The sequence below is a fragment of the Sorex araneus genome, chromosome 3 (assembly GCF_027595985.1).
Source record: "Sorex araneus isolate mSorAra2 chromosome 3, mSorAra2.pri, whole genome shotgun sequence".
Taxonomy (NCBI): Eukaryota; Metazoa; Chordata; class Mammalia; order Eulipotyphla; family Soricidae; genus Sorex; species Sorex araneus.
The window spans coordinates 219,463,185-219,489,209 of record NC_073304.1 but is presented as its reverse complement, the minus strand read 5'-3'; the positions used below and the strand labels follow the sequence as shown (position 1 = coordinate 219,489,209).

The 26,025-nt window shown below is 58.2% G+C and overlaps 1 protein-coding gene across 1 annotated transcript; it reads right to left on the bottom strand.

The window, feature by feature from the left end:
- Positions 1-78: 78 nt before the first annotated feature.
- LOC101552631 (signal transducer and activator of transcription 5A) lies at positions 79-14,475 on the bottom strand. Its single transcript, XM_055130881.1, has 19 exons — positions 14,300-14,475; positions 13,472-13,609; positions 12,975-13,131; positions 10,953-11,042; positions 8,638-8,812; positions 8,241-8,371; positions 8,005-8,156; positions 7,688-7,843; positions 7,250-7,429; positions 5,488-5,575; positions 5,260-5,382; positions 4,816-4,908; positions 4,339-4,545; positions 3,741-3,835; positions 3,524-3,654; positions 3,015-3,173; positions 2,263-2,314; positions 1,984-2,091; positions 79-1,374 (listed from the first exon to the last, which is right to left on the bottom strand). The coding sequence occupies exons 2-19, from the start codon at positions 13,597-13,599 to the stop codon at positions 1,212-1,214; spliced, it is 2,388 nt and encodes a 795-aa protein (XP_054986856.1). The 5' UTR covers positions 13,600-13,609; positions 14,300-14,475; the 3' UTR covers positions 79-1,211.
- Positions 14,476-26,025: the final 11,550 nt, after the last annotated feature.

Genomic DNA, 26,025 nt, shown 5'->3' with positions numbered 1-26,025 from the left:
TCCCACTCACAGAGACCACCTGCCAGTCCCCCCCAACCAGGGGTCATACCAGCAAGTTTATGAACAAAATATTTTATTCAAAGACACTTGTCACAAACATGTGGCCTGTGTACAAGGTACAAAAGCGGGAGCTGGGGGGAGGGGGGAGCCAGGCCCTACAGCTCAACCTGTTACATAACTCCAGCGCCAGCTGCCCGCATACGCGCCCGCTCCAGCTCCTGGCTCCAGCTCCCACTGGCAGGCGGCAAGCACGGCTTCCCTCCTGCAGTTTCCCCTTTTCCAGGAGGGGGATCTGCCCTAGCACTTAGCCACCCTCCTGTAAACAGGCGCAGAGAGAAAGGCCAGAAAAGAAGGCGGGAGGGGAGGAGGGGGCTGGGGCTGCAGCACAGACTTCAAGGCCCCTTGCTGGAGGCCAAGAAACAGAGACCCCCTCGGTCTGTGTCTGTGTCTGCTGCGGGAACCACAAACACAAGAAGCTGGAGTCCACATACATGAAAGTATCCAACATGGGTCGCCACGGAAGCCCAGCATCCCTCCAAGGGAAAGAACCAACAAATCAACATGTGCCTAGGAACAGGGGCGCGGACACACACACACGCACATACACACACCCCTTGGGAGGCGAAGCTCGGTTGGGCACACACACACACATACACACACACACACACACATACACATACACATACACATACACCTTGGGAAGCGAAGCTTCTAGGTCAGGAGGAAAACTGCAGCTGAGTCACAAGGCCCAGCCCGCTTCTTCACGAATGTCACTAGCAGGGCACTCGGAGCTGGAGCGGCCGCTCGAAGTGAACCTCAAATTCAAAGGCACCCCTTGCACATATCATGGTTCCCCCAAGTACCTGCCGGGAGTGGTCCCCGCAATAAGCAAACAGAATTTCACGCAAACAAACAGCTGCTGAGCAGACAGAGCTGTGGAAGGCCCCGGCTCACCTGCCAGGAGGCCTTGCTCTGTCTCTGCCACCCAGGGGGCTGCTGCTGCCCCTCCTGGGGGCTGTGCAGGCCCTCCCGGCACATGCACACGCGCGCGCACACACACACACACACACACACACACACACACACGCACACACGAGCATACCCACACACGCTCCCCGCAGAAGGTATTGCGACTTCCAGCAACACTCCAGTCACAGCCCCGTGTCTCGTCTCATTGAGCACTGTCTCCAGGGAGCGGGGGGCAGGGACGCTCAGGAGAGCGAGCCCCTGGAGTTGCTGAAGAGGCCGGTGGGCGGGGAGAGGCGAGGGTGTAGCGCGTCTACAGGGCGCCGCAGCAGCTCCTCCACGTGCCGCGCCACGTCCATGGTCTCGTCCAGGTCGAAGTCTCCTTCCTGGTCCAGGACGGGGTCAGCACTGGAAGGGAGAGGGGAGCCGTTTCTCGAGCCCCCGCCCTGCCCCCTGCACTCCCCCCCACTCCCCACCCGAACTACAACCCCGAACGGACTAAGTCAGTTACTGGCTGTGCTGGTCTCATCTCTCCCCCTCGCTGAATGGTGTCGTGCTCCGTGCCCCTCTCCCTGTCTGGTTGGGCCGGTGACCCTGCCTGGCAAGGCCCTGTGACTGACTGGAGCCCTGGCCCAGCCTGGGCCTTTGCACCGCTTCCTCAGGGGAGCAGGGGGGATCCAACTCCTTCCAGAGGAGGAAACTGAGGCACAACATGGGAAGAGGACTGCCAGAGTGATCTGTGACCCCTATGCCTGTGGTCACTCTCTGCAGACAGGCCCCCAGACCTCCATCCCAGCTTGGAAGAGAGGTGTTCCCGGCAGCAGCCCCTCTCGAAGCCCTTGGGAACCCCCAGTGTGCAGGAAAGGCCTTTCCCGGCCACTCGAGCATGCCCGCGGCAGAGGGTCACAGGCGGCATGGCTAGTCACAACAGATGGAGGCCGGACTGTGCCAGCGCCCCCGCCCCCCCCCACCTGCCAACGCCCCGTCCTGCCCACCGTGCCCGAGAACACAACCTACTTCTGTGGGTACATGTTATAGTGGGTCTGGGAACACACGACGGGGGAGGGGGCCTGGTCCATGTAGGTGGCGCTGCTCCCCGCAGAGTCTGTAGATGCGCTCAGGAACCTGCGAAGGAAACATGGGAGCCTCAGGGAGCGGCCCAGGCACGTCAGGCCCCTGTCGGGGAGGAGAGCGTCCCCCTGGCTGCAGGAGTGGGGCCACGCTCCGGCCCCTCCCCAGACTGAGGTGGGCTGGGTGGGGACAGCGAGGGGAGTGGAGCCGGCTGGGGCCACTTACTCAGGGACCACCTGCTTGATCTGCGGCTTCACGTATCCGTCCACGGCTTTGGCTGCAGGGGGAGAAGGGGCGGGTGGTGGGCACCCAGGGAGGCATAGCTTACCCATCCGCCACCCCCTCCGCAATGTCCCCAGGGCTTCAGGGACAAGGTGACACAGAGACACCCCCCAGGAAGCCCCCGAAAAAGGAGCCAATGGGTGGGGGGATCCCGGTCCCCACCTTCCATCTGTCCCTCCTACTTGCTCCCCTGGCCCAGTACTGCCAGGCAACAGAATCTGCCCCGGGAACCAAACCGCACCAGGCTGGGTATACCCAGGGCCACTGTCCCTTGCAGGACAGCCTGAGGATGCCCCAGCCGTCCCCACAGTGCAGAAGTAAGAATCTAAGTGTTTTTTGCTTTGCAGACAGGGGAGTTGGGTCAGAAGTCACGTGCTCCCTCATTCAATCCTGAGCCCTGAAATTCTATTATTTTCTGTATTGTTTGGGGGTCACTCCTGGCAGTGCTCAGGGCTTACTGCTGGCTCTGCACTCAGCGGTCACTCCTGGTGGGCTGGGCAGACTATTATGGTGCCAGGGACCTGCTGGACTATCGCCCCGCCCTAAAATGTTCTCAAAGCACATGCTGGGCGCCCTTCCCTAGTCGGGGGGGGGGGGGGGCTAGTCCTGGGCCCAAGTCCCCACGGCCGCACCCACCCCCCACCCCCCACCCCCCCCCACAACCCTGCGCAGCATCCCGGGATGCAGAGACCAACCAAAAAGCTCCGTCGTGTAGTACTTGGAGAAAACCTCGTCTTTGGGCCGGTCAGGAAACACGTAGATGAGATAGTTCAGGTCCCCCAGCCGGTCAGCCAGGGACCGGATGGAGAAGTCCCGCGTGGTGAACGGCTTCAGGTTCCACAGGTTGCGGTCAGCTGTGAATAGGACAGCCCCGGGGCAGGCTTGCAGAGGCCCCCTGCGTCCCTGAGTCTACGTGGCACCAGCAGCCCCCAGCTAGGACAGGACACGGCCACACGCAGACCCTCCACCCAGCAAAGCAGCGAGCAGGAGGCCCGGGGCCCGGGCAGAGGAGGAAGAACTGGAGGATCCCTGGGTCCTCCCTCCCCGATTCTCAGCCCAGAGCCTGACTGTCCCCCAGGAATAGGGCTGATGGATTGTGGGGCCAGGGATGCAGAGGACAGAGTGGGGGCTGGGGACGTGAGGGACAGAGCGGGCGCGCCCAGGACTCAGAGACATAAACTGGTGTGACGTGAGGGGCACTCACGGGAGTCGAACTTCCAGGCGATGGTGATGCCGCCGATCTCCGAGTCGCTGAAGCGCAGCAGGAAGGTGCCGTCGGGCTTGTTGATGAGCAGGTCGTGCGCCTGCTGCTTGTTCACGAAGCCAAGGATGGCCCTAGACGGTACCAAGGCCCACAGAGTGTCACTGGCAGCGCCACCACTAAGCGGACGTTTGGCCCGCCCCGGGCACCCCGTCCTCACCCGTCGTTCCAGTGGGGCTTGTGGTGCTTCTTCAGCACCTCCATGACCCCGTCGAACCACTGCCAGAAGGTGTAGTTCCAGCCCGGCAGGTTTTCCTGTGAACCCCAAAGAATCAAGTAAGGGGGGGCCCAGGGCAGGAACGGGGCAGCTCTGGTCCTATGCAGACCTTCCCCAGGCTGTCCCCTGCATCCTGCCAGCAGTTCTAGAGCACCTCCCACCCACCCCCAGGCCCTCCCCACGCTGGGTGAAACTGTCCAAGCCAGACAAAGACCTTCCAAGTCACACCTGCTTGACCCTGTCATTTGATGGGGGACAAAGTGGGCAGAGAAGGAAAGAGCCAAGAGGGGGTCCCAGACCCTGAACAGACCAAGGGCCCCAGTCCCCACTGCAGTCTCTTCCATGGGACTCACCCACCGAGACAGCTGCTGCCTCCGCTCCCTGGGGTACCCCCCAGCCTTCCTACACACACACACACACACACACACACACACACACACACACACACACACACACACACACACACACACACACACACACACACACACACACACACACACACACAGAGTCCGAGCTGGGCCTGGTTGGGCCACCCCCTCACCCTGTTGAACTGGGACCAGGACACGGACATGCCGCTGTAGTCCTCCAGGTGGCCACTGCTGCTGTTGAAGAGTTTCTGCGCCAGGAACACCAGGTTCTCGCTGGTCAGGCCCCGGTTGCTCTGTACCTCAGCCTTGAACTTCATGTTGAGCGCCTCGCAGAGCTGCGGCCACAGCACCTTGTCGGGCACGGCGAAGGGCACCCTGCCCTGAGAGGGAAGAGACGGGCTGGGGTCGGGGCACGGAGGCACAGCTGGAGCCACTCAGACCCACCCTGCAGGTACCCAGAGTCGCCGGGGTCTGAGAAAGATCCAGAAAGATCCAGAAAAGAAGCTGCCAGGAGGTGGGCGGGGACAACATGCAGGGAGCTGGCACTGCCCTCACCCCATGCCCCGGCTCGCAGACTGGAGACTGGGCACCCCAGGTCTCCTGTCCCCGAAGTGGGCTCTTCAGCAGAGCACAGGAACCCTGGGACTCACAGGCTCAGCAAATGCGTTGTCCCACAGCACGGTGGCAGTGGCGTTGTGGTCCTGGCTGCCGTGGACGATGACCACCACGGGGAGGGACAGCGTCTGCGCGAGGCCAGGGAGAGGTTGCTGAGAGCGGCCGCACTCGCCCTGCACCCCCCTTTCTCAAATGGACCCTCTTCTCAGTCTTGTCACACGCTCCTTCCAGAAGAACTAGACCCAAAACCGAACAGCAAAAACCCTGCTTTTTTTTTTTTTCCCCTCATTCGAAGGCCTTAATTTCTGCAGCTGGCACTGGTCTGGCACCCAACAGGCAGTGGGGAGTAAATGGGGCGGTGGGGGAGGCGACTCCTCCACCCGGAGCAGCGGGCCCAGAGCGGGAAGGTCGCGTCTGCTCAGCCCTTCTGCCGCCGCTGGAGGAGGGGGGTCCGGGCGGCGGGCGGGCGAGTTGCTCACCTTCACCTGGAAGACCAGCTCGTTGCTGCCCACACTGAACTGAGACTCAAACAGGACCGTGAACTTCTCCTCCGTCACCGACTCTGCGCCCCGCCGGTCGGCGCGCTTGATCCTCTTGAGTGACTGCGGGGCAGGAGGTCAGAGGGCACAGTGGTCAGCGCTGGGCTGACGGTGAGGACGGGGCTCCAGGCCGACCTTCTCGCCGGGGGTCCGGCCCCTGTCCCTCACCATGTTGCGGAAGTGGGCGCTGAGGGTGCCCGTGGCCTGGTGGTACTCCATCACGCAGCAGTTGTTCAAGATCTCCCCGCTGCACTCACTGTGGGGACAGAGGAACCCCAGGTCCAGGGCGGCCCAGGGTGGGGGGCCGGGCCCGTGACCCCGGGTCAGGGCCCCTCTGTGGCCGTGGGGGGAATCTCCAGAGCCTCCAGCTGATTCTCTCACCCTCTAGCAGCAGAAGAAGCTCGGAGGGGTCTTTGCCCCTCGCCTATTAAAACTTCCTTGGGAAGTTGGGGCTAGAGCAATAGTACAGCGGGGAGCCCACTGGCCTTGCACGCAGCCAACCTGCCTCCCATCCCCGGCGTCTCATATGGTCCCCTGAGCCCCACCAGGAGTGACTCCTGAGCACTGAGCCATGAGGACCTAAGCACAGCCAAGGTATTCCCTCCCACCCTCCAAAATTTTTTTTTCCCTTGAGCCTCAAGATGGATACAGGATAAATGAAGTCTGGAAGCTTCTAAAATCTATGCTGTGACCTGCCTCTGAGGTTCACTGTGACCCTCCCTGGCACACCGCCTGGCCCCCAGGGTTCCTCTGCCCCACTCCAGAGGGGCTGCCCTGACCCGCCCACACGCACACCTGCTTGCACCCCCCAAGCTTTGGCACCTCATCCTGTTACCTCACGTTTTTTATTTTGTTTTGTTCTTGGGGCCATACTGGGTGATGTCGGGGGACTTCCCAAACTCATTTTAGGGGAAAAGAGGGTGCCAGGGATCAAATCCAGATTGAATCTGCTCAGCCCACTGAGCATGTCCCTGCCCCACCCCCCAAAATGTCCCAGGGTTTCTCATTTGTGTCTAAACCCAAGTCTCCCCTCGATGGGCCTTCCTCGATGGCCCTGTCAATCACGTGCTGGTACCTCTACACCACTGCTGGCTTCCCAGTGCCTGATGCTTCAACATTCTTTGCCGTGTGGCACTGCAGGGATGGAGCCCAGATGGCACATGGCAGCCCCCCTTCAGCCATGCCCTGAAGACTCGGCCTTAGAGTGAACTGGTCTTTTTTTTTTTTTTTTGGTTTGTTTGTTTTTTTGGTTGTTTGGGTTTCTTGGTGGGAGGGTCACACCCAGCGGTGCCCGGGGTTACTCCAGGCCCTGTACTCAGGAATCACTCCTGGCAGGCTGGGGGAACATATGGGATGCTGGGGATCAAAGCCGGGTTGGCCACATGCAAGGCAAGTGCCCTCCCTGCTGGACTAGTGATAGTTCTGGTTCCTCGACTGCACATCTAGGAGGGTCCCTACACCTGTCCAGGGAGAAACTGCTCTGTCTTCATCATCATCCTCAAATGTTGAAGCAACCACGCAGCAGCCAGAACCGAGTCTGCCCAGACACAGTGAAGCCGAACTATACTGGCCCTGGGGCCCCTCCCTGGGCACTCAGGTCACTATCGCAGTCTCCACATTCCTCGTACAGACGGATCTGGCTCCCTGCACATCCTGTAGCCTGAGAACAGGGCTTCTCCCCCTGCCCCCCAGCCATGTCCCCCTGGGCACACAGCAGTGACCACTGGGCACACAGCAGTGACCACTGGGCATGTCAGCTCTGCTACACATGAAAGGAACAAGGCCCCCGGAGTCTATTTGGATGACACTGAGACCTATTGCTTAGCCCAGGCCCGGGGTCACCCAGCAGGCGATGGCAGGCGGGCAGGAGGGAAGGGGCAGAATGGGGAGAGCCGAGGCCCTGGCAGCGGGTGGGTGGGTGGGCACGTACTTGCGGGTGTTCTCGTTCTTGAGCAGCGCCTTGGCCTGCTGCTCGCTGATGATGGTGGCCTTGACCTGGGGCGGGTTCATGTGCACGTTCAGCTTCCCACCCACCAGCAGCCGCACGGTGGCCGCAAACTTGGTCTGGGTCTTCAGCACCTGCGGGGGCTGCTTCTCAATGATGAAGGTGCTGCGGGGACACGGGGCGCCGTGGGCGCTGCCATGATGCTGCCGCGGATGGGGCTCCCGGGCCCGGGGGCAGAGGCCGCCCCGCACGGACCCAGTGCCCCGGGGAAGCGCGGGGGTGGGGGGGAGCAGCCAGCAGACACAGGGGACAAGGACAGCCCAGGCAGTCAGAGGCGGGGACAGGAGGGCCAAAGGGACGGGCAGAGAGAGACCCAGTGTGAGCTGAGCCGTCCCCACGCCAGGCGCCCGGGGGCGGCCTCACCTGGTGACCAGGGCCGAGATGATGTCCGTGATGGTGGCGTTGACCTCTGCCAGCATCTCCTCCACCGGCCCCGCGATGGGCAGCTGCTGGCACAGGTGCTCGGCCCTGCGGATCTGCTGCCGGTTCTGCCAGATGATCTCCGCCAGCTTCTCACACCTGCGGGAGCCCCCAGACCCCCGGGTCACGGCCTCGCCCTCCCCGGCCCCGGGTGCGGGGTCCCCGCCCGCTGAGAACCCAGCACCTGGCTCCACCTCACCCAGGAGCCTGTGCGCCCTCAGTCCTCCCAGAGGCCCGCCCGCCCCTCGGTGCCCACTGACCAGGACTGCAGCACGTCCAGGCTGCCCTCGGGGGGGCCCCCGTTCCCCGCCAGCTGCTGCCGCCGCTTCCACTGGATTAGCTCGTCGTCCAGGATGATGGTCTGTTGCTTGCGAAGCAGCTGCAGCGTCTTCTGGTGCTTCTCGGCCAGCTCCTGAGGCGGGGAGAGCGGCCCGGATGACCCCCAGAACACCGCAGGGCGGCCCTCGGGAGGTGGCCCCCCGGCCCAGCCACTCACCAGGCGGTACTGCTGCAGCGTCTGTGCCTCACGCTGCAGCCAGGCCTCCAGGGACACCTGCTTCTGCTGCAGCGCCGTGTCCCGGCTCAGGCGCTCCTGCGGGTTCAGCGGCCCCGGCTGGGCTCTCTGAGCTGAGGAGGCACCACAGCACCCCGCACTGTGATAGGCCCAGGTTCCATCCCCAGCACCACGTATGCCCCCCGCCCCGAGCCCACCAGGAGTGATCCCTGAGCTCAGAGCCAGGAGTAACCCCAGAGCAGCGCTGGGTGTGGCCCCCAAACCGAAACAAAGACCCAATGGGAGGAGGTGGACACCATCCTGCCTCCCCCCGGTCCGTGGCAGGAGCTCATAGAGTGGTCCTCGCTCTGCTGTAACCGCAGGACCCCCCCAGGCTCACCCTGGACCCTCAGGCTCTCCTGGTACTGGATGATGAAATACTCCTGCGTCTGCTGCAGCTTCTTCAGCTCATTCTCCGTGTCCTGCGTCACCAGCCGCAGCTCCTCGAACGTCTGGTTGATCTGCAGGTGTTTCTGGGACATGGCATCGGCGAGGCTGCTGGCTGGCGAGGTGCCCTGCAGGCAGGGGCAGGGCAGTGAGGACGGGGGTACGCAGGCCCTCCTCCCAAGGAAAGGCCAACTCGGGCACGGGGCCGGGGCCGGGGCCGAGGACCTCCCCAGAGCTGCGTTTCCGGTCAGAGGGATGCAAACACATTCTGTTTCTTTTGTGGCCACACCCGGCGGTGCTCAGGGACTGCCCCTAGCAGTGCTTGGGGCACGGTGCTCGGGGCACCATGTGATGCCAGGGATGGAGCCCAGGGCTCCCACGTGCACAGTTTGTGCCCCAGCCTGTTGAGTGGCTCCCGGTGCTCACTCTCACTCAGGGTCGGGGGACCGCGAGCACCTCTGGTGAGAATCAGCAGACGGGGAACAGGCAGGGGCAGGCGGGCACTTCACCCGGCACAATAGGAACTTCCAGTCCACGGCGTCTCCCAGACAGGCCCATCCCCGTGTGCTCTGCTGAAACTGCCTCCGCCTGTGGCCCGGACACCCCTGGCTTTCCTGCTTGTGACTCCTCTTCCCCATTTCACAGCCATTCTCCCACCCAAGGTCACGGAGATGCCAGGATGGAGGGGGACGAGGGCACGTGAACCCACGTCATCCGTGTCCGTGCTCTGGATGCTTTTTTGACCACAGGAAGAAGGGACCCCTCTCACAGGTGGTGTCGGGGACGGCAATGGGCAGTGCCAGGGAGGCACCGCCGAGGCCTGCGTGGGTCCGGCCTGTTCAGTGACCGGTTAGATCCTTTCCTTCCGTCACTAGCCGACTGAGTCTCTCGGGCCTTCCGGGTGGAATCTCAGGATCAAAGCCGGCCTCCCTCCCACAGGCCCCATACCCGCACGCCTCCTGGCTGTCCAAGGACAATGATGACTTTCTGTTCCTTGAACACACAGCGCGTCCCTGCCTCAGGGCCTCTGCACTCAATGTTTCCTCACTCTGGAACATTCTGCACCACGTCCTCCGGAGGTTGGCTCTTCAGCTCGCTTTTCGCTGATGGGCCAATTTCAAACAGTGCCACTCGGTCCTGGAAAGCCTGGCTCGGCGGCCGGGAGACGTGCTTCCCCCTCACCCCCCAGCTCAGCTGGTCTGTGGGCACCTCACACCCCCTGAGGCGAGGAGCCCAGAGGGGCTCGGGAGAGGAACAGCGACCCCTGTGCTAGAGACTGAATTTCAGGAGCTCGTATGTCCACAGAGAACTCTACGGTGACAATAAGGGACACTGCCTGGTCGCTGAGGACCTGCTTCTGCCCCCTCCCTGGCTTTCCCTATGCAGCCCTGTGGGTGCCACGCCCATGAGCTGGCTCACCCCTCCCCACCCTCACATCCAGGTGGTTTCTCCATCAGGACATTGTCCTCCCCCACCTCTGTCCCAAATGCCCTTTCCCACAGGGATCTGGGCTCTGCCTCCCAGCCCCGCCCAGCGTGACAGACACAGCGCCCCCTTCAGACATGTTTACGGAACCAGCGGGGGTGATCTTGAAACTGGGGTCAGCACCATAAAGAGCAAATCTCTAGGCTGGAGAGACAGTACCAGTTGCCTTGCATGCGGCCGTACCCAGTTTGATCCCTGGCACCGCATACGGTCACCCAAGAACTGCCAGGGTGGCCCCTGAGCAGAGTCGGGAGTGAGCCCTGAGCAGCACTGGGTGTGATTCCTTCACTTCCCCCTAAAAAAAAAAAATCTTTTCCCCAGTGATTTGTGGTCTCTGACATAAACTGACTTTTCAGATGTGTGTATGTGCGTGTGTGCGTGCGTATATATGTGTGTGTATGTGTGTGTGTGTGTGCGCGCGCATCTAGTGCTTCCTCTTCTGTTTCATTGCTTTGTACATCCTTCCCCCACAAAATTAACCCTGACTGAACGCTCCCACAATCCCTACAAGCTAGGTCCTATTATAACCCCTATTCAGAATGGAAGAAGCAGACTTAAATCAGAGAGGGTAAGTCATGTGCTTAGATCACACAGCTTGTAAGTGGTAGAGCCAGGTCCTGGGCCAGCGGTGACTCCACCCCTGCTTATGACCCTGCCTTCGTTTCTTTTCTCCAGCATTTATTAGAAAACAGTGTCTGCAGAGAGAGGCATTTGGACAGATGCCCCCCCACACACACACACCCCATCCATGCCGGCGCCGGCGCCCGCACCGCAGACACTCACATTGTTGGCTTCTCGGACCAGCCTCTGCTCGTTGTAGAGGATGTGGCGGATACAGCGCACCAGCTCCATGGGGCAGCGGTCATATGTGTTCTGGAAGAATCCAAAAGCGGTGACCCGTGGCCCCCTTTTGCACAGACCAGTCTACTGTCTCACCCTTTCCTCTCCCACGATCCTGCCTCTCAACGTTCCCCAAGGAGACTCAGGAACGGAGGGACTTTCACCAGGGGCTTCGGCTCCTCCAAATCTCTCTTTTTAGTTTTTGGGTCACACCCAATCATCAATGCTTAGGGGCTACTCCTGGCTCTGTGCTCAGGAATTGCTCCTGGTGGTACTCAGGGGACCATAATGGGGATGCCGGGATGAAACTCTTAGCATGCAAGGTGAGTATGTGCTGTACTATTGCTCCCACCCAACTAACGATACTCTCTCCCCCCCTCTCTCTTTCTCTCTCTGTGACTTCCCACACACACACACAAGTTCCTTGCTGCTCGGCAGTGAATTAGAAGCCACAGGTCACAAAGCACATCGCTCTGCCACCATCTCCAGCTCTGACGACACAGAAACCCCAAGACCTGAGGAGACACCATTGGCACCATTTCACAGAGGACAACACTGAATCGGAGAGAGGGTGAGTCGCTCCTCAAACAGACAAACAAGCCAACAGCTGAGCTCAGAGCGGGGACCCCTCCTGCAAGTTCAAGGTACTTTCCACCCTCGTGTGCTTTGGCTTCTGGCTTCCTATTTCGTTTCCCTCTTCCTCCCAGGCTTCTCCTGTTCCCCCACACACCCTTGGCCCGGTTCTCTGATTTCTCTGGCGCAGGGTTGCTTGGGTTTTTTTTTTGTTGGTCTGTTTGTTTGGGTTTTTGTTTTGTCTTGTTTTTGTTTTGGGCCACACCAGGGGTGCTCAGGGCTTACTCCTGTGTCTGAGCTCAGGGGACCATACAGGGCATCAGGGATTGAACCCAGGTCAGCTGCGTGCAAGGCAAATACCCTGCCTGCCCTAGTACCTCTCTGGCTTCTCGTTGCTGGTTTTTGAGAAGGATTCACTAAAAAAGTACAAGTTAAATTCTTGACTGTTATTACTACCTATACCCCTTTCTTTGCTTCCACTAAAACTTGTCTCTTCACATATTTGATCCGCAGCATCGCATATGGTTCTCCCAGCACTGCCAGGAGTAATTCCTGAGTGCAGAGCCAGGAGTAACCCCTGAGCATAGACAGCTGTGACCCAAAAACAAACAAACAAAAGCCAAAAAAACTCTCTTCCTCTCCCCCTTGTGCTCTCTCTCTCCTGGTGTACGGGAAAAGACACATCTGCCATCAAAACCTACCCTTTGGGGCCAGAGAGAGAGAGAGAGAGAGAGAGAGAGAGAGAGAGAGAGAGAGAGAGAGAGAGAGAGAGAGAGAGAGAGAGAGAGAGAGAGAGAGAGAGTGAGAGTATAGCAGGCAGGGCACTTGCCTTGCATGAGGCCAACCCAGGATTGATCCCCACCATCCTTGAGCACACAGGAGTGATCTCTGAGCAGAGCCAAGAGTAGGCCCGCAGCAGTGCCAAGAGGTGTAACCCCCCCCCCGCAAAAAAAAAACGCACCCATCCTTCAAGGCCCTGTTATCCCTGTTATCTTGCTTCCAGGGCAGCTCTGTCCATACCCTTCCCTACCTCATCTAAGTCTCCCAGCTTCCAAGTCGCCCCACAAGGGAAGCCTGCTTGCTCTGTTCCTTCCTTTCTAGAATCTGTCTGACTTATTTCTCCTACACTTGGTCGACGTCCAGCTCCTCTTAACTGGTCTGTACAGAATGACCTTCTCTGGGGGACTCCCCTGGCCAGATGATTTGCTAAAGGACTCAGCCAGGTCTGACTTAGAAAGAGGGGGCGGGGAAAACTGAAGCCCAGAAATGTGGCCAAGACACTCAGGTCACGGTCACATGGTGAGTCAGTGGCCAAGCCAGGAAAAAACCCAGGGGTTCTGGCGAAAGGAGGGGGTGGCGGCTTGCCCACCCAGGCTCGGTGCCTGCACCCACCTGCATCTGCGTGGCATAGTGGCCCAGCTTGATCTTCAGCAGGAACCCATCTTCCCCCACCTGATGCTCCGCCTTCTTCTGCAGCTCCTGCACCAGGCCCTCCAGGAGCTGGGTGGCCTGGGCTTGGTCCTGGGGATTGTCCACGTCGATGGCATCCCTTGGGGCGCGAGAGTGGAGAAAAGTCAGCTACGGCACCTCCTTAGGAAAAGAGGTCAAGTGCCAAGGGAGTTGACTACGGGCATTCCAGGACCAAAGGGCCAGTTGCTGGCAGGTCCACAGGGATCAGAGTCTAGTAACACCCCCTCCCTCTGTCCCCTCCCCAGGCTCTCTTTCTCTGTTCCCCTTAATTAACCCGGGGGGGGGGGGGGGAACATCACCACCCTTCCAAGCAGAGCAGGGCCAGAATCCCATTAAACCACAGGGGGTAGATCTCAAGGTCCCAGGCCTGGACGTCAGGGGCCAGCCACAGTGGGGCTCCAGGGACCAGGGCCACCTACCAGGGCTGGCTTTCGATCCACTGCGCCAAGTAGTGTCGCACCTCGATGGGGAAGTGCTGGCCGTAGAGCGCCTGCATCTGGCGCAGGGCATCCCCCGTCAGCTGCTGCGCCTGGATCCAGCCCGCCATGTCGGCGCACCTAGGGCCAGCGGGGCTGAGCACGCGCCTCGCCCCCCGCCCGGCCCCGCCAGCCATCCCGGACCCTCTCAGTGGGGAGAGGACGCCCGACCCTCCAACCAGGAACCTGCTCTCCAGAGTCAGGCGCCCTCCCCGTCTTCCTGTCCCCTCGCGCCCCGCTCCTGGGGCTTCCCCCAATGAAGGGACAAGCCAGAAACTGAAAGAGAAACTTTTGGGCCCTCTGCAAGAACCCCCTTCCCTGACTGCGAACCCCCAGCTCCAGTTCCTGCCACGGGCCTTGGGGGTTGGACACGGCGGCCTAGAGGCCAGGCTCCACGACGCCGACCGGTCCCCCCTCCCCACGGCCTCCACGGGGCCGGGCCCCACGTGGGCACGTGGTCGCGGTGGTCTGGGAGAGAGGATGCGGGGCGGAGGGGTCGAGGAGGGGGACATGCGCTGCTCCCGCGGCCCCCCTCCAGCTGCGCCCCCCAGTCCCCGTCGCAGGCCAAACCGGCAGCGCCCCCTGCCCGCGGCCGAGCCAACGGCGCGCACCCGTCTCGCCCCCCGTCCACGGCGTCCACCCCGGTCCCGCGTCCTCCATCCCCGCGGCACCCAAGTCCCCTCGGGGTCCCGGCGACCGTGCCTGCCCCCTCAGGGTAGGGGGCTGCGCGCGCGGCGGGAGCGGCGGGGCCCCTGCGGCCGGGCCACCCACCTGCTGGGGCCGAGCCGTCTGCGGGGCGGGCAGTGCGCCCCGCGGCTGCCGCTGCGGCCCGCGCTCCGGCGGCGGCTGTTACTACAGGAAGGAGCCGGGAGCAGCGATTTCCTCCTCAAAGGTCAGCTGCCTGCGCTAGACCATACACAGCGCGCGGGCGCTCGCCAACACCCTCCCCGCCGCGCGCGCTCCTGCCTCCGCCCTCGGCGCGGCTGCCCGGCGGGGGCGCGGCGGCCGCCAGGCGGGGCGGCGCGGGGGCGGCCCCGACGGCCGCCGCCCCGGGGTCCCCGCCGCTCCGGGTGGCCCGAGGCCCCGGACTGCCGGGGCCGGGAAAACCCGGACCCTGGAAACCCCACCGCGGGGCCCCCGGGGCTCGCCTGCGTGGAACGGGAGGAGGGCGGGACTGTCTGCATTTTAACGAGCGTGCGTGCGGGTGTCCGTGGGTTGGGGACAGGGCTTTTGTGACCTCAGAGGCAAAGCCTTTAGGGGGTGGGGGGAAAGAAATGGGGATTCCAGAGAAGCCAGCTCATCGCCAGGCCCCCTGCTCCCCTCCTTCCATGACTCCCCGCAGCCGTCACAGGAAAGAACCTTGGCAGTTACAAGTGCCGCCACCCCCCACCCTGCGATTTGCAGATAAGACCTGGGTCCTGAGAGAGGCAGGGGCCTGCCCGGTCCTCCGGGGGGGCACAGGGCCCGGTGGGCCCCTCCACTCTCCACCCACTCCGGCCCCTGCTAAGGCTGCACCTACCTGTGCAGTGAATGTGGGGAGCTTCCAGGAGCCAAGAAGCCCCAGCTACCTGTCGGGTCTCTCCCCGTGGCAGCCTCCTGTTTAGGCCTGTGTGTTGAGCAAGGTCCTCCTGGATGCTTTCCATCCCCTTTGCCCAGCTTCCCTCCCCTCCCTGGCCTCCCTTCTGCTTGGCAGTTAGTGTTGGCATCACCGGGAAGGGGCCCCCTGCTGCCCACTCACAGCCCCGCTGGTCCAGACCTCCTGTGGGGGGTTGGGAAGATCAGTCTTTTCTCCCCTCCTGCCCTCATCCTGCCTAGATCTGTCCTTTTCCCTCCATCCCTCCTCTCTCCCCCAGCTTCTGGCCTCTTACTCCTCCTATTTTCATTCATTTTTTTAAAAAATAGAGTTCTGGGGCTGGAGCGATAGCACAGCGGGTAGGGCGTTTGCCTTGCACGCGGCCGACCCGGGTTCGAATCCCAGCGTCCCATATGGTCCCCTGAGCACTGCCAGTAGTAATTCCTGAGTGAAGAGCCAGGAGTAACCCCTGTGCATCGCCGGGTGTGACCCAAAAAGCAAAAAAAAAAAAAAAAAAGAGTTCTTCCCAGTGATGCTCTGTCTGGCACCCAGGTTCTACCCATGGGTGCCTGAGGGTTGGAACTCGGTTCGCACTAATTTCCTGGCCCCTCGTTGACATTCTTTTTTTTTTTTTTTCTTTTTGGGTCACACCTGGCGATGCACAGGGGTTACTCCTGGCTCTGCACTCAGGAATTACCCCTGGCGGTGCTCAGGGGACCATATGGGATGCTGGGATTCGAACCCGGGTTGGCCTCGTGCAAGGCAAACGCCCTACCCGCTGTGCTATCACTCCAGCCCCTGACATTCTTTTTGCTTCAGAGAAAAACAGAGGTTTGGGGTCTGTGTTTTGCTTCTTTTTGTTTGTTTGTTTTTTTCCACTTTATGTAAACATCATGGTTGATATAGTTGTTCATGATGAATTTGTTACAGGCATGTAATATTCCAACCCACCACCATTGTCCCCATGCTTTTGGTTCTTGCAGTGCTGGGGATTGAACCAAGAGTCTCACATCTATAGAGCAAATGCTCAACAACAACCCCCCCCACCCCGAAAAACTGACATTTAAAGCAGCAAAGCTGAAATGTCTGGACACGCTGTCTGTCTCTTTCTCACGTCTGGTTACAGACTCTTTGGCGGGACTACCAGCTGGCCCTCGCCCCCAGTCCCAGGGGTCGCAGTTGCCTGAGCATGAGGAAGGGGCTCACAAATCTCTCAGGGGTGGGTAGCAAGGTCCAAGGAATGCTTTGCTGCATGCAGGAGACCCTGTGCTCTGTCCCTAGCACAGAGGAAAGAAAAGAAAAGGAAAGGATAGAAAGAAAATGCCTTTCAGAAATGCACTTCAAAGAAGACTGATTATCTTTGTGTTTTTTAGTTTAGTTTTGTCTTGTTTTTGTTTTGAGACCTCACCTGGCCATCCTCAGAGGTTACTCCTAGCTCTGCATTCAGGGATCACTCCTGGTGATGCTCAGGGGACTATATGAAATACGAGGGGATTGAGCCCAGGTGGGCCATGTGCAAGGCAGGTGCCCTACTGTACTATCACTCCAGTCCCATACATTGATTATGAATAAGCCCCAGGGCCCAGAGGGAGCCTGAATGAATGGCTTTGTGAGCAGAATGCCCCAATCCCATCCTTGGTATTGCATGGTCCCCTGAACTCCACCAGTGGTGACCCCCAAGCACGGAGCTAGGAGTAGTCCCTGGACACCACTGGCTATGTCCCTAAAATGAACTTGACCACCATCATCCTCATCCTAATCAGAAGCCCCGCCTCGCCTCCAGTTCACACTGTGCAAATATCCTGAGCTGACCCAGGCACATTCCCTGATGGCCTCGGCTGTGCCTTACGGTCAGCTGACCCCTTTCAGCCACTTTCAAGCAGGTCACAGCCACCCCGCTGATAAGTTCAGAAAAGAGATCTGACCAGAGCTGTGGGGCTGTAGGCCCAGCTGGCACCGGGGCCCAAGTTGCCTGGCCCTGAGATCTCAGATCTGCCTCTCCCAGTGTCTCCTTGCCCGGTGTACCCTTTACCAAGTCCAGATGTGCCTTCTGGGGCAGGAGAGCAGATAGGGCTTGCTTGTCTTACATATGGCCAACCTGGTTTCGATCCCTTGCATCCTATATGGTCCACTGTGCCCTGCCAGGAGTGATCCCTGGGTACAGAGACAGGGCTAAGCCCAGAGTACCACTGAGTGTGGCTGAAAACTGAAACAAATGGGCAAATTAAAAACAAAGCCCAGGGGGGATGGAGCGATAGCACAGCGGGTAGGGCGTTTGCCTTGCACGCGGTCAACCCGGGTTCAATTCCCAGCATCCCATATGGTCCCCGAGCACTGCCAGGAGTGATTCCTGAGTGCATGAGCCAGGAGTAACCCCTGTGCATCGCCAGGTGTGACCCAAAAAGCAAAAAAAAAAAAAAAAAAAAAAAGCCCAGGGCTGGAGTGATAGCACAGTGGGTAGGGCGTTTGCCTTGCACACAGACGAACTGGGTTCAATTCCCAGCATGCCATATGGTCCCCTGAGCACCGACAGGGGTAATTCCTGAGTGCAAAGCCCGGAGTGACCCTGTGCATCGCCGGGTGTGACCCAAAAAGAAAGAAAACACACACACACACACACACACACACACACACACACACACACACCAAAGTCCAGACATGCCCTCTGGCTGGGCTCGCCTGGAGTAATTCTGTAGCCCGCAGCCTGGCACATCCATGCCAGGCCCTGCCTCTGCTCTTTGCAAGGAGGCAGCATGCCCTGTGCACTGAGGGAAGGTGGAGCATGGGAAGAATTAGCCCACGTCTGTGAAGATGGAAAATGGGAAGAAATAGCCCATGTCTGTGATGGTGGAAGATGGGAAGAATTAGCCCAAGTCTGGTTTCGGTCATGCCCTGGGAGGCCACATTTGCCAAGGAGGCCCGGAGCCCAGGGAGAACAGCTCGAGGTCACCTTGACATCACCCTCCCTGGGGGCTGGGGGGTTGGCACAGGGAGCCTTTGTCTCCTTGCTCTTCCCCAGGAGTCCAGCCCAGGGAGGTGGGGGTGCAGGCCTGAGTCTTCCAGGAAGCCTGTGCTTAGGGGCATTCCTACCCGGCCTCACCCTTGCCTTGATGGTGCTCGGATTCCCCGTTTCTGCTCCATTTGCCCCCCCCCAGTCTCCCTGAAGTGAGGCCCTGGACCCAGCCCGGTACCCCCCCAGCCCTGTATTCCTACCTCTCCTCCAAATAGTCACCTCCTGGAGAAACACTGATCCCGAATGACAGAGTGACCCCGGGGAAGGCGGCCATGTGGATCGGAGGTGGGAGGGTGAGGAAGGGAGCCTGAGCTCCTGCACCCCCGCGGCCTCGGTCCCCCGGCTCCTCGACTCTTCAGAGAAGTCACTTTACGGTGAAGTCACAGGAGAACACAAGCCTGAGGCACGCGGCTGCCTGGCTTTCTGGGAATAGAAGGAGGAGGGGTGCAGGCCGGAGGGGACGAGCAGTCCTGGCAGTGCAGGGAGGGGTAAGGGGCAGGGGTGGTACATTCCCACCAGACAAGCGGGCAGGGAGCAGTTGGCCTGGGGGGCTGGAGGCCGGCAGTCGAGGGGCTAGGGGTCCTCCTGCTGCTCCCTGGTGACCACCAGGCTCCCCTTGCCACCACTGGTCTCTGTTCCTGCAGCCCAACAAGAAGCCTTTTGTGTCTCTGCTAGCCCAGGCCCTCTGGGGATTGCGTGGGTGAGGGCCAGATTGTAGTGTTCCCCCCCACCCCCCCACAGTCCACTTTCCTTTGTTATGCCTAGAGGGCTTTCCTTGGGGCTGTCTCTGTTTCTCATTGCTGCCTGCAACAAAGCCATTCAGCCCACACCCTGGCTTGCAGCCTCAACATCAACCACCAGTCCAGGAGCAAACCCAAGGGAAGAGCTGGCCACTGCCCGAGCCTGTCCTCACTGGCTGCTGGCCCGGTCTGGGCTGCCAGGATGCCCCAGCCAGGCCTTCTCTGCCCTCTGTGCCCTGCTACTCTCAGCGGGGAGCTTTCGCCCCTCTGCAGTCCTGCCACCGGGGCCCCCTTTCACAGTGTCCGTGGTGGCATAAAGGAAAACGCAAAAACTCTGGAGTCCTAAGACCCAGGTGACACGGAGCTCTGCTGGGTGACCTGGGACTTATGGGTGGGCCTCTCTGAGCTGCGTGAGCGACCGCCCGAGACATGGCAGGAGACCACCTCCACGTCCGATTTATTTATTTATTTATTTATTTATTTATTTTTTGCTTTTTGGGTCACACCTGGCGATGCACAAGGGTCACTCCTGGCTCTGCACTCAGGAATTACCCCTGGCGGTGCTCAGGGGACCATATGGGATGCTGGGAATCGAACCCGGGTCGGCCGCGTGCAAGGCAAACGCCCTACCCGCTGTGCTATCACTCCAGCCCCTATTTATTTTTTTTTTTGAATTTTTATTTTATCACCATGTGGAAAGTTACAAAGTTTTCAGGTTTATGTCTCAGTTATACAATGTTCAAACATCATCCCTTCACCAGTGCCCATATTCCACCACCAAAATCCCCAGTATACCCCCCGCCCCGCCCCCCACACCCAACTGTATAACTGATGAATTTCATTTCATTTTCTCTTTACCTTGATTACGTTCCATATTGCAAAACAAAACTCACTATTGTTGTTGGAGTTTCCCCCCAAGAAAGACAGCCCTATTAAGGAAGCATTTGATAATTGGTTTTCCATTAAAAGATTGTATGTTTTCAGTTTTTAGAAAAGGTTTGGATGTGTGCCAGTCCCACAAGCCGGAGCCGTGTTAGTTGCTGCTCAGTGTCGCCAGGGCTCTATCTGGAGAAGGTGTGCTGGCTGTACCTCCTCCGTCTGGATCCCCGGTGTTGTTGGCTTGGTTTCGGGACCGGAGCATTTCTACGGCCGCGTTGCTCACCAGAATGCCTGGCCTCTTCTCTGTTGAATGTGGCAAGATGGCGCCGAGGTCCACGTCTGATTTATTGCTATGAGAACTCAGATCAGTGCCCAGCATGTAGAGGTGTTCTGAGCTCTGGGCTCCTCCCTGCACCTCTGCGTCCCCTCCATCAGACTAGCGTAGGGGCCTCTTTGCGTGGCTCAGAGGAATTGCCCAAAGCAGGGGTCCCGGTGCTGGGTTCCTAAAAGTGGCATCCCAAACAGCTGTTGGCTTGGGACCGGAGCAGTGGTATAGTGGAGAGGGCACTTGCCTTATACGCGACTGGTTCAATCCCCGGCGACCCACATGCTTCCCCAAAACTGCCAGGAGTGATTCCTGAGTGCAGAGTCCTGAGTACTGCCGGGTGTGGTCCAAGCCACTCACCCAAATAAGCTGTTGGATTAATGACTGTCCTTAGACAGCAGAGGTGTCCCCAAGCTCCGACAAGTTTGGGGGTTTCCTAGCACGAGCACAGACCCTGCTTCTCTGTCATGTCTCCTGATCCCTAACATCCCATCCAGAAGGTTCTCTTCTGCCACACTGACCTCTCCCCAGTTCCAATCCTACCGACCCGTTTCTCCACCCAAGACAGCAACACAGAAGCCTCATCTAGGCTGGGCCCTGCGCTGACTTTGGAGCTTGAGACACTGTTTTGGAGTGGGTGGGAGGGGAGGGTGGAGGGTTCCTGCTCCTTCTTCTCCACCACCTCCTCTCTCTCTCTAGAGAATGCAGCATCGCCCCGGGCCTCGGGAGCAAGAGGGTAGGGTGACCCAGTCCCAGGAGGTAGGTAAGGGCCCACGGGCTTTCTGGAGCCCTGCCCCTTTGAGGCCTGGCTGGAAGGGAACCCAAGCAGGTGAGGGGCAGAGGAATGAAGAGACTGTAGGATCGCACCCCCACTTCTCTCCCCAGAGACCCAGGGAGTTGGCAGGTCTTAGTGGAAGGGAAGAGAGAATGGGCTCGTTCATGAAGTGCCTGCAAGCCAGCACTGGGCTTGGCACTGCACACGAAGACTCTTTTCCCCCCCCTTCCTTCCTTCAAAAACATTCATCAGATGGGCTGGAGTGATAGCACAGCGTTTGCCTTGCATGCAGCTGACTTGGGTTCGATTCCCAGCATCCCATATGGTCCCCTGAGCACTGCCAGGGATAATTCCTGAGTGCAGAGCCAGGAGTGACCCCTGTGCATCGCCGGGTGTGACCCAAAAAGGAAAAAAACAAACAAACAACATTCATCAGAGCCAAGGAGATGGCACAAAGGGCAGGAGCACTGGCTTCGCATGCGGGAGCCTCAGGCTCGGTCCTTGGCACCACCCGGTTCCTTGAGCAGGGAGTGACCTGTGAGCACAGAGCCAGTAGGAGCCCCTGAGCACCATCAAGTGTGACCCCAAACCTCTTCCCCCTTCAGCACCCCAAAACATCTTCCTAGTACAGCACATGGCTCAAAGCTCAGAAGATTCTAAAGAGCATCTGGGTGGAAATGAACATCTCTTTGCTGTCCCTCAGAGGACACCATCTCACAGCCAGAGACTCCTCAAAACAGTCTCTGCAGAAATGAACTCCTTTATCCCACTCCTCCCCTGACTAACATGTGAGGGAAACTGAGGCCGTGGAGAAGTTAGATGCTTTGATTAAGGCCACACCATAGACAATGCTGGCATCAGAGCGGGTCTCAGAACAGCCTTCTTCCCTGCCCACCCTCTGACAGAGGGAGGTGTTGGCGCCGCCTGCGATTTGCTTGTGCCCTTGGCCTCCATCCTGAAGCCATGGCTTAATGAATGCCCTCCCCCTGGCTCTAGAGGGCGGGGATGGACTTGATAGAAAGTAGCCATTGCTGCTGGGAGAAGGGAAAGCCCCTCTACTATGTGGCCACTGGTCACCTGATTTCTGGGATCCGAGGGTTCTAGAGAGGGAAGCTACCCCATGTGGGTCACTCACGAGTAGTTGTAGTTTCAGTGACATTTCCAGAAAAGAGCCCCGTGATCACTCTCTGGCTGGGCAGAGGAGGTGAGGCTAGGGAACTGTTCCCCAGGTACCACAAACGTACAGGAGCAGGAGAAATGGAAGCTGGCATCAGCCCTGTCAGGGGCAGGTCAGCTCTAAGGACCTGGGCTGCCCACCAGACGTCCAAGCTTCCTCTCAAGCCTCTCCCTCTCCTGGCCCGGCCAGGGTAGGCTGAGCGATTACACCAGCTCTCTCTCTCCAGAACACATCTCTGAGCCTGTCGAAAGTTTTGTTGTTTGTCTGGACCACACCCAGAGAAGCTTTAATGGGGCTACTCCCGGCAAATACTCCAGGGACCATGAGGTGGCAGAGATGGAACCCAGCCCATGGAGCTGTCTTTAGCCCTGAGTCTGCAGAACTCTAAAAAAAAAATAATAAAAAACTGGGTCACACCCATAATATTCAGAGCTTACTCCCGACTCTGTGCGTAGGAATCATTCCTTCCTGGCTGTGCTTGGGGGGACCCTATGTGGTACCAGAGATGGAACCTGGGTGGGCCACGTGCAAAGTGAGTGCCTTACCTGCGGTATACTATTTCTTGGGCAAGAATCTGGAGGGCTTTTATGGGGACACTCCACAGAGTCTTTCTGGATCCTACCTTCCTGTCCAGTTGTGTTCTCTCGGGGACTGGAGACATAGTACAGGGGGTAAGGCATTCACCTTGCTTGCGACTGACCTGAGTTTGATCCCCATCACTTTCTGTAGTCCCATGAGCCCTGTCAGGAGTGACCCCTGAGTGTAGAGCCAGGAGTAAGTCCTGAGCATCACTGGGTGATCCCCAAAACAAAATAAAACAACAAAACCCAAAACAGATGCGTTCTTTATCCAAAGACTTTATCCACTTGCCTGGCAGGCAGCTGGCCCAGGTTCCATCCCCAGCATCACAGTCTCCTGAGCACCTCCAGGAGTGATCCCTGAGCACAGAGCCAGGAGTAAGCCTGGTGTCCTGATGGTTCATGAAGTACATGCCTCCGCTTGAGGCCCCGGAGCAGAGGGACTCACCACATATGAACTGGCAAGCTGGGGAAGGCAGGCAACGTTCTTGCCTTTTTCAGAGTCCCCAGAACATTCCTCCTTTGAGCTGTGCACGTAGGCAGTCTGTTCTCAGTGTGCCATGGTCAGAGATCCGTTGTGAGATGCAAGAATAAAGAGAGAGACGTGCCCACGCTCCAGGGTGGTCATACCAGCGCCCTGAGTACCAGCCCAGTGAAAGATAAATAGACGTTATGATCTTACTTACACGCAGAATCTCAAAAACAAAGCAAATGAAAGAAACAAAACTCAGAGATACAGAGAACAGAATGGTGATGACCACAGGGGAGGTCAAGAAGTACAAATTTGAGAGCTGGAGCCATAGCACAGCGGGTAGAGCATTTGCCTTGCTCGTGGTCGACCTGGGTTCAATTCCCAGCATCACATATGGCCCTCTGAGCACTGCCAGGAGTAATTTCTGAGTGCATGAGCCAGGAGTAACCCCTGAGCATTGCCAGGTGTGACCCAAAAAGAAAAAAAAAGAGGTACAAACTTTCTGTTATAGAGGAAATAAGATATGGGAATCTGCTGCACAGTGAGATGGCCATCGTTAATAATGCAGTAGTGCACATAAGGGACTTTTTTTTTTTGTATGGTGCCAGGAATCAAACCGAGGGTCATACACTTGCAAAACGAGTATTCTGCAGCTAAGCTATATCCCCTGCCCCAGGAGGGCCTATGTGAAAGTTGCTGAGCATTTATCTTTCTGTTTTGCTTTGTTTTGGGGCCACACTCAGCAGTGCTCATGGTTTACTCCTGGCTCTGGGCTCAGGGATCACTCCCAGTGGGGCTCAGGGGACCACATGTGGTGCGGGAAATCAAACCAGTATTGGCTGTGTGCAAGGCAAGCACCTTACCAGCTGTATTATGTCTCCAGCCCTTAAATGTGTAACTTAGAAATTTCTGCTCATAAGAAAAGATACAGTTTGTAACGGATGAGGATGGTAACTAGATTCATTCCAGTGATCACCTTGAAATGTAGAGAAATATTACGTGGTATACACAAAATTTATAATGTATATTATCATAATGATGTAATAATGTAACCTAATGTAATAAAATAGAAAATGATCATTAAACTATCAATGTAATATATTAATATATCAACATAATGTTACATGTCAATTACCCCTAATAAAAATAAAACCACCTTCACAAAATCAAATTAGCACCCTACAGCTACTGTCCTTGGCAGCTGTGGTAGCTTACTTGTACCTTAGACCTGAGTTGGCCTAGGATGAGGGTGTACAGCTTAGCTGTTACTAAGATCAATAACCAGAGCTAACATCGCTCTTGAGTTTTGTGGGTTTGAAGCACTTTGCATGTAAGGATTCACTTAATTCTTGCAGCAGTGCTCTGCAATAAAGTCCCATTACTATTACCATATAACAATGAGGAAATCACAGCAGAAAATGTGCTCAGGGAGTTGACAAGCACCTGGCTTTAGGTTCTGTGCTACATAACCCTTCTGCTTTCCATTTCTATTCCTAGAGAATAGGGTTTGTTCCTCAAATATTTATTGGCTGTCTGCTCTGGGCTGGGCATAGTGCCAGGGGGTACTTGAAGGTGAATGGGCTGTTGGGGGTAAAGGAATCTAGTAAACAAGAAATTGTTCTTCTACACTATTTTTGTTTGTGAGTTGGGGCCACATTGGGCGATGCTCAGGGCTTATTCCTGGCTCTGTACTCAGGTATTACTCCTGGTGGTGCTCTGGGGACCTTATGGGATGTTGGGGATTGAACCCAGGTCAGTTGCATGCAAAGCAAGTACTATTTCTCTGGCCACTGTTCTTCAGTACTTTTGAGAGGTACCTGAACTATGTGTGGTGGAAAATGAGGAGGGTGAGGTTTGGGCTGCCTACGGGGCTGGAGAGATAGCACAGCAAGGAAGATGTTTGCATCCCAAATGGTCCCTCAAGCACCATCAGGGGTAATCGTAAGTGCAGGACCATTCCTGTCAGAGAGTAACACGGTCACAGAAAACACGGCCTGTGCAAGCATCCACTCTCAGAAACAGTAATTGTCCAGGAGGTGCACATGCTCAGGGCTCATGCTCCGGGTCTGCTTCCTGCTCCAGCCTGTCCTCCTGCTCTGACCTCTGAGGCCCTCTGCACTTGTGCTGTGCACAGCACTGTGCCAGGTGTTGGCCCAGAGTATGGAATCCAAACTGTGACCTGGGTTGAGGAGGACTTTGTGATCAGTTTCCAGATATCAAGATTTTTGTAGTAGTCGCTATTCAGGGAGTGAAGGGGAGGAGAAAAAGCTGCTGGAGAGATCGCCTAAGGAAGGGGTTCAGGAAGAAACCTTAAAGATCTTGGTCCTCTCTTTGTTTTGTTTTCGGGTCACACCCAGCGATGCTCAGGGGTTAATCCTGGCTTGGTACTCAGGAATTAATCTGGTTGTGCTCAGGGACCATACAGGATGGTGGGATGGAACCCGGGTGGGCTTCGAACAAGGCAACCTCTACCCACTGTTCCGGCCCCTTGGTCCTCTGTGGGCAGAATAATTTTCAGAGTGGTGGGAGGGGACGTTTGTGTGTGTGTGAAATGCTCTCCCCATTTCGTGACATAGGGACCCCCCCCAAACCCCTTTTCCCCAGCATCCTAGGGGGTGATTCTATAATGATGCTTCCTTTTCTGGGATTGCGAGGTCAGTCGCTCCGAAACTGTGACTGGCGGGAGGCAGTGGGACTCCCGACGGCGGCGGGGCGGGGTGGGGGGGAATAAAATGCGGCCCGGACGAAGGTCCACTCCCGTGGCCACCATTCCGGCCTCCAGACTGTCGGGCTAGGAGGTGGCCAGAGCCTGGCCGGAGAGCCTTCGGGGGAGCAAGTCCGAGATAATAATTGACGGCGCGGCGGCGGACTCTGGACCCCGGCCTGGGAGGGACAGACGCCCGCACGAGGGCCTCGGCCCGGGGGCAGGGAGGTGGGCGGGCCGCCGAGGGGGCCAATCACCACG